Below are 20,304 nucleotides of genomic sequence, written 5' to 3' on the forward strand. Positions count from 1 at the left end.
AGGTCAGTCAGAACAGAACAGAGAAGCAAGGGCAAGCGCGCACACAGCTATCCTCAGAACCCCACAACCTATCACACCATCCCAACACACACTTCAATCCATACCCACAGCTTCCACCCAACCCCCAATCATAGAATCCCACAGTATGCTACCAGGTCTCCCACCCCCACAGGCCCCCCAAACCACAGTATTGGAAAGGAAACTGAAGGTATGGTACACAGACTCTGATGGAATAACAAACAAGTGGGAGGAGTGGTACGAAAGAGTCAAAGAGACATCACCAGACATCATAGCGCTCACAGAAACCAAGCTTACAGGTATGATAACAGATGCCATCTTTCCAATGGGATACCAGATCCTGAGGAAAGACAGACGGAACAGGGGGGGGTGGAAGAGTGGCACTGCTGATCAAACATCGATGGAATTTTGATGAGCTGGAGAGAGGAGACAGCGGAGAAGAAAGTGATTACATAGCGGGAACGCTTCACTCTGGAGGTCTCAAGGTGGTAATTGCAGTGATGTGTAACCCACCACAGAACAGCAGGAGACTAGGGCATGAGTATGACGAGAGCAATAGAGTGATGGTTGACACTGGCTGCAGTGGCCAGAAGAGCTCATGCATGCAGGGCAAAGCTCCTGATCATGGGCGACTTTAACCACAAGGAGATCGACTGGGAGAACTTGGAGCCACATGGGGGCCAAGATACATGGAGGGCTAAGATGATGGAGATGGTACTGGCATACTTCATGTACCAACACGTAAGGGACACTACAAGAGAGAGAGGAGAGTTGTGATGAATGGTTTGAAAAGCCGACAAGTTGAAGATTGAGACACTTATGCAGCATGTGGGAATCTTTATTCAGGAAATGTTTCGCCACACAGTGGCTTCATCAGTCCAATACAAAGAGGAAGGCGTAAGGAGAGGAGGAGAATGAGGTAATCAGTCCCTCAGCCTGGAGTCAATGTGTTCAGTCCATCAATCTTGTAGAATGTACAGCATAGGGCCGTAGACGTGGCTTATATACTGTAGTGAGGTGAGGTGAAGCAGGCAGAGGCGGGATCATAGTGGTACCATCCACTAGTCGAAGTAGGTCTTCGTCCAAAGGTTGAACAAGTGTTGAAGAATTCTTTGTAACAAGATCCCATGATGCTGCAGTGTCTGACAGTTGTGATGAATGGTTTGAAAAACCGACAAGTTGAAGATTGAGACACTTATGCAGCATATGGGAATCTTTATTCAGGAAACGTTTCGCCACACAGTGGCTTCATCAGTCCAATACAAAGAGGAAGGCGTAAGGAGAGGAGGAGTATGAGGTAATCAGTCCCGGTGGCCTGGTGGCTAAAGCTCCCGCTTCACACACGGAGGGCCCGGGTTCGATTCCCGGCGGGTGGAAACATTCGACACGTTTCCTTACACCTGTTGTCCTGTTCACCTAGCAGCAAATAGGTACCTGGGTGTTAGTCGACTGGTGTGGGTCGCATCCTGGGGGACAAGATTAAGGACCCCAATGGAAATAAGTTAGGCAGTCCTCGATGACGCACTGACTTTCTTGGGTTATCCTGGGTGGCTAACCCTCCGGGGTTAAAAATCCGAACGAAATCTCTCTCTCTCTCTAACTGTCACACACTGCAGCATCATGGGATCTTGTTACAAAGAATTCTTCAACACTTGTTCAACCTTTGGATGGTACCACTATGACCCCGCCTCCACCTGCTTTACCTCACCTCACTACAGTATATAAGCCATGTCTACGGCCCTATGCTGTACATTCTACAAGATTGATGGACTGAACACATCGACTCCAGGCTGAGGGACTGATTACCTCCTACTCCTCCTCTCCTTACGCCTTCCTCTTTGTATTGGACTGATGAAGCCACTGTGTGGCAAAATGTTTCCTGAAAAAAGATTCCCATATGCTGCATAAGTGTCTCAATCTTCAGAGAGAGGAGAGGATGAGCCAGCAAGACTGGACTTTGTATTCACCTTGAGCAGTGCAGATATTGAGGAAATCACATACGAAAGACCCCTTGGGGGCCAGCGATCATGTGCTTTTGAGTTTTGAATACACAGTAGAGCTACAAGTAGAGGGGCAAGCAGGAGGGCCAGGACAAATGAAACCAAACTACAGGAAAGGGGACTACACGGGAATGAGGAACTTCCTGAACGAGGTTCAGTGGGACAGAGAACTGGCAGGGAAGCCAGTTAATGAGATGATGGAATATGTAGCAACAATGTGCAAGGAGGCTGAGGAGAGGTTTGTACCCAAGGGAAACAGGAATAATGAAAAGCCAGGATGAGCCCATGGTTCACCCAAAGGTGCAAGGAGGCAAAAACCAAGTGTGCTAGGGTATGGAAGAAATATATAAGGCAAAGGACCCAGGAGAATAAGGAGAGCAGTCGTAGAGCCAGAAACGAATGTGCACAGATAAGAAGGGAGGCCCAACGACAATACGAAAACGACATAGCAGCGAAAGCCAAATCTAACCCAAAGCTGTTATACAGCCACATCAGGAGGAAAACAACAGTCAAGGACCAGGTAATCAGGCTAAAGAAGGAAGGAGGAGAGAGAACAAGAAATGACCGTGAAGTATGTGAGGAACTCAACAAGAGATTCAAAGAAATGTTCACAGAGGAGACAGAAGGGGCTCCAGAGGGACGGAGAGGTGTGGCACATCACCAGGTGCTGGACACAGTACACACAACCGAGGAAGAAGTGAAGAGGCTTCTGAGTGAGCTAGATGCCTCAAAGGCAATGGGGCCAGATAACATCTCTCCATGGGTCCTGAGAGAGGGAGCAGAGGCGCTATGTGTGCCCCTAACAACAGTACAGTGGACCCCCGGTTAACGATTTTAATCCGTGCAAGAGGGCTCATCGTTATGCGAAATAATCGTTATGCGAATGAATTTTCCCCATAAGAAATAATGGAAATAAAATTAATCCGTGCAAGACGCCCAAAAGTATGAAAAAAAATTTTTTTTTACCACATGAAATGTTAATTTTAATACACACAAACTGAAAAAGGCATGCACAATTAAATGACACTTACTTTTATTGAAGATCTGGTGATGATTGATGGGATGGGAGGAGGGGAGAGTGTGTGTTAGTGTTTAGAAGGGGAATCCCCTTCCATTAGGACTTGAGGTAGTAAGTCCTTTTCTGGGGTTACTTCCCTTCTTCTTTTAATGCCACTAGGGCCAGCTTCAGAGTCACTGGACTTCTTTCGCACAAGATATCTGTCCATAGTGGCCTGTACCTCTCGTTCCTTTATGACTTGCCTAAAGTGTTTCACAACATTGTCAGTGTAATAATCACCAGCACGGCTTGCAATAGCTGTGTGAGGGTGATTTTCATCCATGAAGGTTTGCACTTCAAGCCACTTAGCACAGATTTCCTTTATCTTTGTAGTAGGCAACTTCTTCAATTTCTCTCTCCCCTCCTCTGAACCAGTTTCCTCAGGTCTGGCCTCTTGCTCTTGAAGTTGATCTATCAGCTCATCAGTGGTTAGTTCTTCATTGTCCTCCTCCACCAACTCTTCCACATCCTCCCCACTAACCTCCAACCCCAAGGACTTTCCCAATGCCACAATGGATTCCTCAACTGGCACAGGATTCTCAGGGTTAGCCTCAAACCCTTCAAAATCCCTTTTGTCTACACATTCTGGCCACAGTTTCTTCCAAGCAGAGTTCAAGGTCCTCTTAGTCACTTCCTCCCAAGCCTTACCTATAAGGTTTACACAATTGAGGATATTAAAGTGATCTCTCCAAAACTCTCTTAGAGTCAGTTGAGTTTCTGAGGTCATTACAAAGCACCTTTCAAACAGAGCTTTTGTGTACAGTTTCTTGAAGTTGGAAATAACCTGCTGGTCCATGGGCTGCAGGAGAGGAGTGGTATTAGGAGGCAAAAACTTCACCTTAATGAAGCTCATGTCCCCATAAAGTCGCTCTGCCACGTCTGTAGGATGACCAGGGGCATTGTCTAACACCAGGAGGCACTTAAGTTCTAATTTCTTTTCAGTTAGGTAATTTTTCACATTGGGGGCAAATGCATGGTGTAACCAGTTATAGAAAAATTCCCTAGTGACCCATGCCTTACTGTTTGCCCTCCACAGCACACACAAATTATCCTTGAGGACATTCTTTTGCCTGAACGCTCTGGGAGTTTCAGAGTGATACACTAATAAAGGCTTCACTTTGCAATCACCAGTAGCATTGGCACACATCAACAAAGTAAGCCTGTCTTTCATAGGCTTATGTCCTGGGAGTGCCTTTTCCTCCTGAGTAATGTAGGTCCTGCTTGGCATTTTCTTCCAGAACAGGCCTGTTTCATCACAATTAAACACTTGTTCAGGTTTCAGTCCTTCAGTTTCTATGTACTCCTTGAATTCCTGCACATATTTTTCAGCCGCTTTGTGGTCCGAACTGGCAGCCTCACCATGCCTTATCACACTATGGATGCCACTACGCTTCTTAAATCTCTCAAACCAACCTTTGCTGGCCTTAAATTCACTCACATCATCACTAGTTGCAGGCATTTTTTTAATTAAATCCTCATGCAACTTCCTAGCCTTTTCACATATGATCGCTTGAGAGATGCTATCTCCTGCTATCTGTTTTTCATTTATCCACACCAATAAGAGTCTCTCAACATCTTCCATCACTTGCGATCTTTGTTTCGAAAACACAGTTGAACCTTTGGCAAGAACAGCTTCCTTGATTGTCTTTCTGGTGCCCACAATAGTAGCGATGGTTGATTGGGGTTTCTTGTACAGCTTGACTAGGTCGGCTATACGCACTCCACTTTCATACTTATCAATTATCTCTTTCTTCATCTCTATAGTAATTCTTACCCTTTGAGGTGTAGGGTTGGCACTAGAAGCTTTCTTGGGGCCCATGGTCACTTATTTTCCAGAAACAGCACCGAAAATACTGTAATACGAAATATTCCGAGTGTATGCTTGGATGTTACCGCGGAGGCTGGCTGGTAAACAATGGGACGGGGCGGCACATGTGAGGCTGGCTGAGGGCACATTGGACGCGTCTCGGACGAAAATCGGTAAGCGGGTTTTTAATCGGTATGCGCGGCAAAAATTTTGCGATAAAAGTAATCGTTATGCGGAAAAATCGCTATGTGATGCCATCGTTATGCGGGGGTCCACTGTATTCAATACATCTATCGAGACAGGGAGATTGCATGAGGCATGGAAGACAGCAAATGTAGTCCCAATCTTTAAAAAAGGAGACAGACATGAAGCACTAAACTACAGACCAGTGTCACTGACATGTATAGTGTGCAAAGTCATGGAGAAGATTGTCAGGAGAAGAGTGGTGGAACACCTAGAAAGGAATGATCTCATCAACAGCACCCAACATGGTTTCAGGGATGGGAAATCCTGTGTCACAAACCTACTGGAGTTCTATGACAAGGTGACAGCAGTAAGACAAGAGAGAGAGGGGTGGGTGGATTGCATTTTCTTGGACTGCAAGAAGGCGTTTGACACAGTACCACACAAGAGATTAGTGCAAAAACTGAAGGACCATGCAGGGATAACAGTGAAGGCAGTACAATGGATCAGGGAATATTTGTCAGGAAGACAGCAGCGAGTAATGGTACATAGCGAGGTGTCAGAGTGGGCATCTGTGACCAGCGGGGTCCCACAGGGGTTAGTCCTAGGACCAGTGCTGTTTCTGGTATTTGTGAACGACATGACAGAAGGAATAAACTCTGAGGTGTCCCTGTTTGCAGTTGACGTGAAGTTGATGAGAAGAATTCATTCGATCGAAGACCAGGCAGAACTACAAAGGGATCTGGACAGGCTGCAGACCTGGTCCAGCAATTGGCTCCTGGAGTTCAATCCCACCAAGTGCAAAGTCATGAAGATTGGGAAAGGGCAAAGAAGACTGCAGATGGAGTACAGTCTAGGGGGCTAGAGACTACAAACCTCACTCAAGGAAAAAGATCTTGGGGTGAGTATAACACTGAAGCACACATCAACCAAATAACTGCTGCAGCATATGAGCGCCTGGTAAACCTCAGAACAGTATTCCGACATCTTAATAAGGAGTCGTTCAGGACCTTGTACATCGTGTATGTTAGGCCCATATTGGAGTATGCGGCACCAGTTTGGAACCCACACCTAGCCAAGCATGTAAAGAAACTAGAGAAAGTGCAAAGGTTTGCAACAAGACTAGTCCCAGAGCTAAGAGGTATGTCCTACGAGGAGAGGTTAAGGGAAATCAGCCTGACGACACTGGAGGACAGGAGAGATAGGGGGGACATGATAACGACTTACAAAATACTGAGAAGAATTGACAAGGTGGACAAAGACAGGATGTTTCAGAGACTGGGCACAGCAACAAGGGGACACAGTTGGAAGCTGAAGACACAGATGAATCACAGGGATGTTAGGAAGTATTTCTTCAGCCAGGAAGTGGAATAGTTTGGGAAGAGATGTAGTGGAGGCAGGATCCATACATAGCTTTAAGCAGAGGTACGATAAAGCTCATGGTTCAGGGAGAGTGACCTAGTAGGGACCAGTGAAGAGGCGGGGCCAGGAGCTTGGACTCGACCCCTGCAACCTCAACTAGGTGAGTACAACTAGGTGAGTACACACACACACACACACACACCAACCAGCCACACTACATAGCATCATGGCCTCTTGACAGTAACAAAAAAATTACTTATTTGGAAAAAGATGCTTAGAAATATGATAGAAGCTGACTGCATCAACATGTTGCCAAAAATATGCACTATTTTTCGGTAAGACCTTTTTCTCTTCTGCATTTCTCTCTCCCCCTCCTAACGTTCATGGTGTAATAATGCTCAGACTGCGTGCAGCATTAATAATAAAAAATTAGAGCTTGAAGAATCATGGTGTCTACCCACCTACCTACCTGGAGAGTATTCTGAGGGTCGACACTTCCATAGCCTTGTCACTTCAGGCCGCCTGGTGAATGACCTGATCAACCAAGTTGTTGATGCTACCCACACCAACATTTAAAACAAGAAAAATATTGCCAATGATGAAGCTATTCAAATTGCCTGTGCTCTCTCGACTGGAGTACTGTTTGCTTTTGATGGCATCATTCAGGTATCAACCAAAACAGGTAGATATCATTTAAAGCCATCATAGTTATAATTGCAATTGCAAGGAAAATGAGTCTGGATAACTAACCCTCAAAATGTGATGCGGAACCAGTGACTATGCTCAGCAAGTCACTTGTTTTCTCTAGGCTGGAATATTGTTCTTCAAACGATACTCCTTGGGACATACCTAACTGGAGTCTACCTGGAGTGTGTTCCTAGGGTCATGGGTCGGTCCCAGACTAGGTCTCATGGTGGCTGGCCTTGTCAAGGATGGTGTTGGTACTAGCTGCATTAAGTCCAATGTGTACACCATATCCTAGCTGATTAGGAACTGACTTATGGAACTTCACAAGACAGCTAAGGGTCTGTTGGTAATCCCCTTTATGCGTGAAGGGAATGTGTCGGAAAGGCTTGGTCCCTTCACATTTATTGAGTTTCCCCTTAGTGTACTCAGTGCACTCCTACTCTTCATCAGGAGTATTTTGCACCGTCTGCCTAGCCTCTTGATTTTCAAAGTGAATGATCTGTGTGTGTGTGTGTGTGTGTGTGTGTGTGTGTGTGTGTGTGTGTGTGTGTGTGTGTGTGTGTGTGTACTCACCTATATGTGGTTGCAGGGGTCGAGTCATAGCTCCTGGCCTCGCCTCTTCACTGGTCGATACTAATTCACTCTCTCCCTGCTCCATGATCTTTGTCATACCTCTTCTTAAAGCTATTTATGGAACTTGCTTCCACTACTTCACTCTCCAGATTATTCTAGTTCCTGACAACTCTAAGACTAAAGAAATACTTCTTGACATCCCTATGACTCATCTGGGTTTTCAGCTTCCAATTGTGTCCCCTTGTTTCTGTATCCCATCTCTGAAACATTCTATCCTTGTCCACGTTGTCAATGCCTCTTAGTATTTTATACGTTGTTATCATGTCCCCTTTATCCCTCCTACCCTCTAGTTTCATCAGGTTGAGTTCCCTTAATCTCTCCTCATAAGACATACCCCTCAGTTCCGGGACTAATCGTGTTGCAAATTTTTGCACTTTTTCCAATTTCGTGACGTGTTTGACTAAGTGAGGGTTCCATACTGGCGCTGCATGTTCCTGTATAGGCCTTACGTACATGGTGTACAATGTCGTGAATGATACCTTACTCAGATGTCTAAACGCCAATCTCATGTTTGCCAATCTCCCATATGCTGCAGCAGTTATTTGATTGATGTGTGCCTCAGGGGACATGTTTGTTGTAATGCTTACCCCAAGATCCTTTTCTTTAAATGACGTCTGCAGCTGTTGGTTTCCTAACCTGTACTCCATCTGTGGTCTTCTGTGTCCTTCCCCAATCTTCATGACCTTACACTTACTGGGGTTAAACTCCAGGAGCCATTTGTTGGACCATACTTGTAGTTTGTCCATATCCCCTTGTAATCTTAACTGATCCTCTCCCACTTGTATTCTCTTCATCAGTTTCACATCATCAGCGAACATTGGCACTTCTGAATCTATTCCTTCCACCATGTCATTCACGTATACAAGAAACAGCACTGGGCCTAGGACTGAACCTTGTGGAACCCCACTCGACACATGCGCCCACTCCGACACTTTAGCACATACCAACACTCATTGTTTCCTTCCTGTCAGGTATTCCCTGATCCATTGCAGTACTTTCCCCGTTATTCCTGCCTGCTCCTCTAATTTTTGCACCAGTCTCTTGTGTGGTACTGTGTCAAAAGCCTTCTTGCAGTCTAAAAAGATGTAATCTACCCATCCCTCTCTCTCCTGTCTTACTTCTGTTACCTTATCGTAGAGCTCAAGTAGATTTGTGACACAGGATTTCCCATCTCTGAAGCCGTGCTGACTGTCATGTATGAGCCCAATCTTTTCAATGTGTTTCACCACTTTTCTCCTGATAATCTTTTCCATGACTTTACATACTATACAAGTCAGTGACACTGGTCTGTAGTTTAATGCTGCCTGTCTGTTCCCTTTCTTAAAAACTGAAACTACATGTGCTGTCTTCCATGCCTCAGGCAACTGCCCTGATTCGATAGATTTACTGAAGATTGCTGCTAATGGCACACACAGTTCCTCTGCTCCCTCTCTCAGTATCCATGGAGATATGTTATCTGGGCCCACTGCCTCTGAGGTATCTAGCAGTTTCTTCACCTCTACCTTGGTTATGTGTATTGTGTCCAGCACCTGCTGTTGCACCCTACCTCCACAGTTCATTGGAAGCATTCCTGACTCTATCGTGAATTCTTCTCTAAATGTTTTTAGTTCATCACATACTCCTTGGTCACTCTTTGTGAGCTCCCCTCCTTCTTTCCTCAGCCTGATTACCTGGTCCTTGACTGTTGTTTTTCTCCTAATGCGACTGTATGACAACTTTGGTTCAGATTTGGCTTTTGATGCTAAGTCGTTCTCGTATTGCCTCTGGGCCTCTCTCCTTATCCCTGCATATTCGTTTCTGGTTCTTCTGCTCAGCTCCTTGTTTTCTTGAGTCCTTTGCCTTCTATACCTTTTCTATGCTCTAGCACACTTGGCTTTGGCCTCTTTACACCTCCAGTTAAACCATGGGCTCACTCTGGTCTTACCATTTTTTCTGTTGCCCTTTGGTTTCCTCTGCCTCCCTGCACTTGGTGGTCACTATTTCCATCATTTCATTTACTGTCTTTCCATCTAGTTCTCTTTCCCACTGCACTTCATGCAGGAAACTTCTCATTCCTATTTAGTCCCCTTTTTTGAAGTTCGGTTTCTCTCTCTGTTCTCGTGCTGCTGCATTCTCCACTGTTAACTCCACAAGATAGTCAAAACTTAAGTGGGTGATATCCCCTATGTCTGAACTGTTCAAAGTGAATATGAGATCCAGCCTTGCTGTAACATCCTCTCCTCTCCTCTCTGGTTGTATCCCTATCATGTTGGTGCATGAAGTTCACCAATACAGTCTCCAAGTGTCTTGGAGTGTATTTACCCAAAGATCCTGGGGTCACGAAGATCTAGCTGTAGGGCTGATTGACCAGTTTCTTGGTGCTAGTTACACACAGTCCAACGTATGCACCAACATGCTGGTCAGGAACTGACTGAAGAACTTATCAAGTTCCCTCTTGAAGGCAGTTAAGGTTCTGTTTGTAATTCCCCTTGTGCATGAAGGAAGGACACTGAAGCATCTTGGCTCTTCTATACTAAGTACCAAGTTGTCTCTTAGTATCGTCAGGTATCGTTCCCGCCCCCCCCCCTTTTTTTTAGTTTTTACCGGGGGTATTTTGCACCACTTGCCAAGTTTTTATATGAAGTGATTGTGATGTACAGATCTGGGACTAATCCTTTCAGAATTTTCCAGACAAATTATAATGCATCTTTCTTGCCTATGTCCCTCAAGCTATACTCCTTGAAACAAAAGCAATAAAGATACAATATAATCTAAACCTGGAAAATTCTAGGGGAACTAGTCAAAAATTTGCACACACACACACACACACACACACACACACACACACACACACACACACACACACACACACACACACACACACACACACACACACACACACACACACACACACACACACACACACACACACACACACACACACACACACACACACACACACACACACACACACACACACACACACACACACACACACACACATATGCTTACAGAAACCTCTCAACCCCTGTCACCACATGTCAACCAAACTCAGTAAACAGAAACGAACCTCACTCCATAGCCACCAGCCCCCTAAGCACTAATTCCACAATCACAGCAGCCTCCCATAATATTGTGCCCTGCCTCCCACCCTCCCAACCTGCACCTTCCTCTTCCATCTCCCAAAATACAGTAATGGAAAGGAAGCTAAAGGTATGGTACACCAATGCAGATGGAATTACAAATAAGAGCGAAGAGTGGCAAGAACGCATCATTGATGCATCACCTGACATCATAGCACTAACAGAGACAAAACTTACAGGGATGATGATAAATGCAATTTTTCCACCTGGATATCAGATTATGAGGAAAGACAGAGAGAACAGAGGAGGGGGAGGAGTAGCATTGCTCATAAAAAAACGGTGGAGTTTTGAGGAGATGGGAGGAATGGAAAGAAGGGAAACAGACGACTTCATTGTAGGAACACTTCAGACTGGTGGTCCAAAGGTGATGATAGCAGTGATGTATAACCCAACACTTAACAGCAGGAGAACAAGAGAAGAGTATGATGTGCGCAGTAGGGCAATGGTGGATACACTAGCCGAAGTGGCCAGGAGGGCTCACATGGGTAGGACAAACTTGCTTATAATGGGGGATTTCAATCATAAAGAGATTGACTGGGAAAACCTAGAGCCACATGGGGGACCAGAAACATGGAGGGCTAAGATGTTGGAGACTGTATTGGAGAATATGCATCAACATTTTAGGGATACAACCAGAGAGAGAGAAGAGGATGTTGCAGCAAGGCTGGATCTCATATTCACCTTGAATAGTTCAGACATAAGGGATATCACCCACGAAAGATCCCTTGGCGCTAGTGATCATGATGTCCTGAGTTTTGAATATCTTATTGAGTTAACAGTGGAGAATGCAACAGCACGAGAACAAAGAGAGAAACCAAACTTCAAAAAAAGGGAACTAAATAGGAATGAGAAGTTTCCTGCATGAAGTGCAGTGGGAAAGAGAACTAGATGGAAAGACAGTAAATGAAATGATGGAAATAGTAACCACTAAGTGCATGCAGGCAGATGAAAGGTTCATACCAAAGGGCAACAGAAAAAATAGTAAGACCAGAGTGAGCCCATGGTTTAACTGGAGGTGTAAAGAGGCCAAAGCCAAGTGTGCGAGAGAATGGAAAAGGTATAGAAGGCAAAGGACTCAAGAAAACAAGGAGCTGAGCAGAAGAACCAGAAACGAATATGCAGGGATAAGGAGAGAGGCCCAGAGGCAATACAAGAATGACATAGCATCAAAAGCCAAATCTGAACCAAAGTTGTTATACAGTCACATTAGGAGAAAAACAACAGTCAAGGACCAGGTAATCAGGCTGAGGAAAGAAGGAAAGAAGGAGGGGAGCTCACGAAGAGTGACCGAGAAGTATGTGATGAACTAAACAAAAGATTTAGAGAAGTATTCGCAATAGAGTCAGGAATGCTTCCAGCAAACTGTGGAGGTAGGGTGCACCAGCAGGCGCTGGACACAATACACATAACCAAGGTAGAGGTGAAGAAACTGCTAGACGAACTCAATACCTCGAAGGCGGTGGGCCCAGATAACATATTTCCATGGATACTGAAAGAGGGAGCAGAGGAACTGTACGTGCCATTAGCATCAATCTTCAGTAAATCTATCGAAACAGGGCAGTTGCCTGAGGCGTGGAAGACAACACATGTAGTTCCAATTTTTAAGAAAGGGGACAGATAGGCAGCATTAAACTACAGACCAGTGTCACTGACTTGTATAGTATGTAAAGTCATGGAAAAGATTATGAGGAGAAAAGTAGAGGAACACATTGAAAAGATTGGGCTCATACATGACAGTCAGCATGGCTTCAGAGATGGGAAATCCTGTGTCACAAATGTACTTGAGTTCTACGATAAGGTAACAGAAGTAAGACAGGAGAGAGAGGGATGGGTAGATTGCATCTTTTTAGATTGCAAGAAGGCTTTTGACACAGTACCACACAAGAGATTGGTGCAAAAATTAGAGGAGCAGGCAGGAATAAATGTGAAAGTACTGCAATGGATCAGGGAATACCTGACAGGAAGGAAACAATGTGTGTTGGTACGTGCTGAAGTGTCAGAGTGGGCGCATGTGTCGAGTGGGGTTCCACAAGGTTCAGTCCTAGGCCCGGTGCTGTTTCTTGTATATGTGAATGACATGGTGGAAGGAATAGATTCAGAAGTGTCACTGTTCGCTGATGATGTGAAACTGATGAGGAGAATACAAGTGGGAGAGGATCAGTTAAGATTACAAGGGGATATGGACAAACTACAAGTATGGTCCGACAAATGGCTCCTGGAGTTTAACCCCAGTAAGTGTAAGGTCATGAAGATTGCGGAAGGACACAGAAGACCGTAGACGGAGTACAGGTTAGGAAACTAACAGCTGCAAACGTCGGTTAAAGAAAAGGATCTTGGGGTAAGCATTATAACGAACATGTCCCCTGGGGCACACATCAATCAAATAACTGCTGCAGCACATGGGAGATTGGCAAACCTGAGATTGGCGTTTAGACATCTGAGTAAGGAGTCATTCACGACATTGTACACAGTGTACGTAAGGCCTATACTGGAATATGCAGCGCCAGTATGGAACCCTCACTTAATCAAACACGTCAAGAAATTGGAGAAAGTGCAAAAATTTGCAACACGATTAGTCCCGGAACTGAGGGGTATGTCTTATGAGGAGAGGCTAAGTGAACTCAACCTGATGACACTAGAGGATAGGAGGGATAGAGGGGACATGATAACAACGTATAAAATACTAAGAGGCATTGACAGCGTGGACAAGGATCGAATGTTTCAGAGATGGGATACAGAAACAAGGGGACACAATTGGAAACTGAAAACCCAGATGAGTCATAGGGATGTTAGGAAGTATTTCTTTAGTCCTAGAGTTTTCAGGAACTGGAATAATCTGGAGAGTGAAGTAGTGGAAGCAAGTTCCATAAATAGCTTTAAGAAGAGGTATGACAAATATCATGGAGCAGGGAGAGAGTGAATTAGTATCGACCAGTGAAGAGGCGGGGCCAGGAGCTATGACTCGACCCCTGCAACCACATATAGGTGAGTACGTACACACACACACACACACACACACACACACACACACACACACACACACACACACACACACACACACACACACACACAGAGCATGCGTGTGCGCTTTTGCATGCATGTGAATGAAGAAACGAACGAGTGAGTGAAATTCTCAAAATGCTTCAGCAAGCATATAGAGATGAAACAATGAGTTGGACACTAATTTGAAGAGTTTTTTGATTGAAGCAGGACTATCATTAATTTAGGATGATGAATCCTTTGGTCATTCATCAGTGTCAAAAACTGACAGCAACATTGAAAAAGTGAAGAAGGCTTTAGTGAAGATGGTCGCCAGAGTATCCAGGACATTGTAAGTGCTGTGGGAATTTCTTTGTGTTGGCAAAACATTTTGATTGAAAAATTTAAACATGAGGCGAGTGGCTGCAAAATTTGTGCCCCCACTTGCTGATTCAAGACCAGGAAGACCATAAACCATACCCCCGGCCGGGATTGAACCCGCGGTCATAGAGTCTCAAAACTCCAGCCCGTCGCGCTAGCCACTAGACCAGCTAGCCACAATAAGATTCATCCAACTAGGTATATTTCTACACCATAGGAAAGTTAGCACAGGCACCTCTGTGACCACAAATGCAAGTTTTTACAGACGAATCTCCAGCTAGCGTGGCCGTGACGAACTCTAGCTCAAGTCCCTTCACTGCCGTCAACATGACTTAAGAAATCGTAATGACACGATTGCAAATAAACCATACCCCCGGCCGGGATTGAACCCGCGGTCATAGAGTCTCAAAACTCCAGCCCGTCGCGCTAGCCACTAGACCAGCTAGCCACAATAAGATTCATCCAACTAGGTATATTTCTACACCATAGGAAAGTTAGCACAGGCACCATACCCCGGCCGGGGGTATGGTTTATTTGCAATCGTGTCATTACGATTTCTTAAGTCATGTTGACGGCAGTGAAGGGACTTGAGCTAGAGTTCGTCACGGCCACGCTAGCTGGAGATTCGTCTGTAAAAACTTGCATTTGTGGTCACAGAGGTGCCTGTGCTAACTTTCCTATGGTGTAGAAATATACCTAGTTGGATGAATCTTATTGTGGCTAGCTGGTCTAGTGGCTAGCGCGACGGGCTGGAGTTTTGAGACTCTATGACCGCGGGTTCAATCCCGGCCGGGGGTATGGTTTATTTGCAATCGTGTCATTACGATTTCTTAAGTCAGGAAGACCATAGTTTTCTGGCCAAAAACAACATGCTAGTCTTTACCCTCCCTCCCTATTTCCCAGATCTAGCCCCCTGTGACCTCTTTCTCTGCCCCAGAAATAAAAATGGCACTCGGGGCGGAGTTTATACGACATGGAGGAGAATCAAGCAGGGTAGCAGGATGCACTAGATGCCATTAGGAAAGAAGAGTTCCAGAAAGGTTTTGAGAAGTGGCAGATGTGCTGGGATCAGTGTATAGCCTCCCAAGGAGGGTATTTCAGGGAAGATAACTTCAACTAGGTAATTAGGTAAACCTATATATATATATTTTTTTTAGGCTGTCAAGGAACTTTTTGATAGTGCCTCATATCCTTGAACTATCAGGTTACCTTTTGTTAATGAGCATCTGTACAGGGTATTTTATTTGCAGTCTGTTGCATATTCTTTAATTTGCCTCAAGACAACCATTTTTTTTTTTTTTTTTTTTTAGCATTTAGAGATTTGTGTAATTGAATCTACTACTACAGTAAGGTTTGACTATGTGTACCCTTTGATAATTTCAGACTTCCAGGCGGCTTCACTCAGCTAAAGAACCTGACCGTGCTGGGCCTCAACGACATGTCCCTCACCAACCTACCCTACGACTTTGGCTGGTGAGTCTCCCTAAACTTGGTTCCAACTGAAGTTGATTACATACCTCACACCCTCTTCACACCTTATGCCCTCTTCACACTGCCCATCTCCACACCGCCCATCTCCACACCTCATGCCCTCTTCACACTGCCCATCTCCACACCTCATGCCCTCTTCACCCCTCCTTCCATCTTCACACCACATAAAAAACAGGCAACAAGGGGAAGGGGTTTGCCTGTATGTCAGAGTTGCTCATATGCACAGTTACTCAACACCACAAATGATATGGGAACCAGAATCTAGTCATTGTGGTTGTATATGAGCTGCCAGATTCAACTTCCCAACAGTTCAATGAACAGCTATTGAAACTTCCAACCCAACCCCAAATATCTTGTTATTTGATGATTTCAGTCTAAGACATTTAAAATGGAAAAACATAGTAAATAGTGTAATAGTGGAGATAATCCCAGGAGGCATCTCAAATGAAAATTCTCACACTAATGAGCTTTTGAATCTGTAATAAATTCACCTTAAACCAGCAGATAATGGAGCCAACAAGACTGGAAAATACACTATCTTATTTCCACAAATAATGATGACCTGATACAAAATATAACATTATTGAAGACAGTTTGGATCACAACCTAATCAGAGTTCTGATTTATATGCACAGGGATCCTGACCAGCAAAATGCAATAAATTACGAGGGTGCCTTCTCCAAATTCAGCTTTAACAAGAACATGCACTAGGATCAAATTAATCATGTTTGTAATAAAACATACTTGGAAGTTATCTTAAACAACATGGATCCGAACCACTGCATAGGAAGGATCAAATCTGTGGCACCTGCAGTGTGCTCATGTCACATTCCCCTAAGGAAAAAGAGAAGAGATGTAAAGTAGAAAGAGAGAGACCCTCTACATGCGAAGGCAAAGAATCACTGAGGTGCTTCAGCTCACTGATCAAATTTTTGTATTGGCCCTTGTGTAAACAAGATAGGACTTTGCTGACAGCAAAGAAATGAGTGATCCTGAAGTCTCAGTATGACTTGTGTTTAGTGAGCTGTTAATCAGATTAAAAGTCGACAATGTGAACAATTTTTTTTTATGACAGAGACTCAAAATCTTGTCAATATCTCCAAAATTTCTGACATAACCTTAATACCACTGGACTTCGAAAAAGCCAGTGACAACATTCCTATGCACTCTACCCAAGGCCCCAGACTCAAGGAACGGTGTTTGTCAAGAACTGCAAACAGCCCCTATTACGCGCATTAAGTATTCTTTGGAGAGGGAGCCTAGAAAGAGGATGGGGTAATTATTCCACTTTCCACATAGTCTCATTCCACAAAGGTGATAGCAAAGCAGTAGCAAAGAATTATAGACCAATAGCATTAACGTTATACATCATTAAAGTCTTTGAAAGGGTTCTGAGAAACGAGATTGCCAACCGCTTGAATTCCCAACATTTGCACAACCCAGGGCAACATGGGTTTAAAGCAAGTCACAACTACTGGACCACTATGACATGGTCTTTAGTGCACTGGAACACACACAGAATGCAGATGTAGTATACATAGATTTTGCAACAGCCAGCAAGAAGTGCTAAAGAATAACTGGAAAAGTGGGCAGATGGATCTTTAGCTTGAAGATGATGTATATAGATGAAGATGTAGGAAGATGTAGATGTAGGAAGATGTAGATGTAGGAAGATGTAGATGTAGGAAGATGTAGATGTAGGAAGATGTAGATGTGGAAGATGTAGGAAGATATAAATGTAGGAAGATGTAAATGTAGGAAGATGTAAATGTAGGGAGGTGTTAAATGTGGATAAATGTAGGAATATGTAGATGTGGGAAGACATAGATGTATGAAGATGTAGATGTGGGAAGGCATAGATGTATGAAGATGTAGGTGTGGGAAGACATAGATGTATGAAGATGTAGATGTGGGAAGGCATAGATGTATGAAGATGTAGGTTTGGGAAGATGTAGATGTATGAAGATGTAGGTGTGGGAAGATGTAGGTGTGGGAAGATGTAGGTGTGGGAAGACATAGATGTATGAAGATGTAGATGTGGGAAGATGTAAATGTATGAAGATGTAGGTGTGGGAAGATGTAGATGTGGGAAGGTGTGGATGTGGGAAGGTGTGGATGTGGGAAAGTGTGGATGTGGGAAGGTGTGGATGTGGGAAGGTGTGGATGTGGGATAGTGTGGATGTGGGAAGGTGTGGTTGTGGGAAGGTGTGGTTGTGGGAAGGTGTGGATGTGGGAAGGTGTGGATGTGGGAAGGTGTGGATGTGAGAAGGTGTGGATGTGGGAAGGTGTGGATGTGGGAAGGTGTGGATGTGAGAAGGTGTGGATGTGGGAAGGTGTGGATGTGGGAAGGTGTAGGTGTGGGAGGATGTGCATGTTGGAAAATGTAGATGTTGGAAGGTGTAAATGTGGGAAGATGTGGATGTTGGAAGGTGTAGATGTATGACTGTGTAGGTATGGGAAGATGGAGAGGTGGGAAGGTGTAGATCTGGAAAGATGTAGATGTGGGAAGATGTAGATGTGGGAAGGTGTAGATATGGAAAGATGTAGATGTGGGAAGATGTAGATATGGAAAGATGTAGATGTGGGAAGATGTAGATATGGAAAGATGTAGATGTGGGAAGATGTAAATGTGGGAAGATGTAAATGTATTGGGGAAATGGTGTAAGAAGACATAAATATAGGAAGGAGGAAATGGCCAGAGTTGGTGGGAACATTAATTTAATAATTAGTAGGTGGTAGGAGGCAGTGATGGACAGAGGGTTCGACTGACAATGTGTGGTCCAGGAAGTCAGAATTGAGTGTAGGGAGTCAGAAACTGGCAGAGAGACAGACAGAGGCAAGTGGATTGAATTTATAAACACAGGAATTGAGATGGAATGAGGTGGAGATGCAGATAGACAAATAAACGAGATACAGCGGACCCCCGCCTTACGATATTAATCCGTTCCTGAGAGCTCATCGTAAGCCGAAATTATCGTTAGCCAAATTAATTTTCCCCATAAGAAATAATGGAAATCAAATTAATCCGTTCCTGACACCCCAAAGTATGAATTTTTTTTTTTTTTACCACATGAAATATTAATTTTAATACACACAAACTGAAGAAGACATGCACAATTACTACTCTACTAAGAATAGAATACATGACACTTACCTTTATTGAAGATTGGTGATGATTGAGGGGATGGGAGGAGAGGAGTGTGGAAGTTATTGTTTAGAAGGGGAATTCCCTTCCATTAGGACTTGAGGTAGCAAGTCCTTTTCCGGGGTTTCTTCCCTTCTTCTTTTAGCCCTTTCAGGGTCCACAGGGCCTCTCAGAGACTTGTTCTCAGAGTCCCCCAAATTTAAAAAAAAAAAAAAAAAATTCTTATGAAAAGATAGAGAATCTTTTCCTGATCATAATGACACCAAAAGTATGAAATTTGATGGAAAACTTACGGAATTATGCTCTCGCGAAGTTAGCGGTCTCGACGGTGTTTACGCATCATCGATTTTGCCCACTTTGAGCTCTATTTTCGGCCAATTCCCGTGTACTAGTCAACAAAAATCATACCTATTTCGCTAGAACTCCTTTTTTCTATCAAATGAGTACAAGAAACCACCCATTTACCGATTTCAACTATCCAATACAGTGGTCAGAATTTAGCAATTTTGCCAGTTTCACACAAATTTCAAAAGATGCCAATTTCCAAATAGGGTCCAGAATAAACAAGAAAGACATTCCTGGCACTAAAATAACATTTCCTCTGTTCATTAATGACGTCCCCATGCCCCTCTTACATTCTTCTGCTTTCCATTTTGAATTTTTATTCTTACAAAAAATAGAAGATTTACTGTTACGCAGACTACTGCATTAGTGTAGAAATGGTATAAATAATATCAGTGCACTTGTGAAAGAATATTAGACTCGCCAGTTGACGTGTATTGGACACTTAGCATGATTTGTTTACTTTTGAACTTTGGTAAAAAATCGAACATTTCTGCTACTTTGAGCTCAGTTTCAAGATACTTTTCATTGTAAAACCAGTCAAAATCATCTCAATTTCTGTAATATGTCTTCCATTCTGTCAAATGAGACCAGGAAAACTAGAATGCAACAATAAATACCATACAAAAATACAGTGCAAAGTCGCTGTTTTAATCCAAAGACACGGTCAAAGTTTTTTTTTTTTCTCATTACGCACTGTGTGCTGCAGGATTTTTTTTTTTTTTACTGCGCACACTGACCACATAGACCCATTCTTTCATATGTAGGCCTACCAGCTTTCACTAGATTTGAAGGCTCTAGAATTTATGAGTGCTAGTACGTCAAGGACCCTGGCATGTAAGCCGTACTAGTACAGCCGAAACCCTGAAAGGGTTAATGCCACTAGGACCAGCTTGAGAGTCACTGGATCTCTGTCGCACAACAAATCTGTCCATAGAGCTCTGTACCTCCTGTTCCTTTAAGACTTTCCTAAAATGGGCCATAACATTGTCATTGTGCAGGTTGCCAACACGGCTTGCAGTAGCTGTGTCAGGGTGATTTTGATCCATAAAGGTTTGCAGTTCAACCCACTTTGCACACATTTCCTTAATCTCTTC

The 20,304-nt window shown here is 43.9% G+C and overlaps 1 protein-coding gene across 13 annotated transcripts in view; it reads left to right on the plus strand.

Annotated features, from left to right (window-relative positions):
• The window catches only part of LOC128691673 (protein lap4), an 854,149-nt gene that overhangs the window by 16,008 nt on the left and 817,837 nt on the right, over positions 1-20,304 (plus strand). For all 13 annotated transcript variants that reach the window (XM_070088850.1, XM_070088860.1, XM_070088857.1 and 10 more), the window contains exon 2: positions 15,613-15,702. In XM_070088850.1, the coding sequence (XP_069944951.1) occupies positions 15,668-15,702 (35 nt within the window). In that variant the 5' untranslated portion in view covers positions 15,613-15,667. The remainder of the gene's footprint in view (positions 1-15,612; positions 15,703-20,304) is intronic.

Source organism: Cherax quadricarinatus, chromosome 26 (genome assembly GCF_038502225.1).
Source record: "Cherax quadricarinatus isolate ZL_2023a chromosome 26, ASM3850222v1, whole genome shotgun sequence".
Lineage (NCBI taxonomy): Eukaryota > Metazoa > Arthropoda > Malacostraca > Decapoda > Parastacidae > Cherax > Cherax quadricarinatus.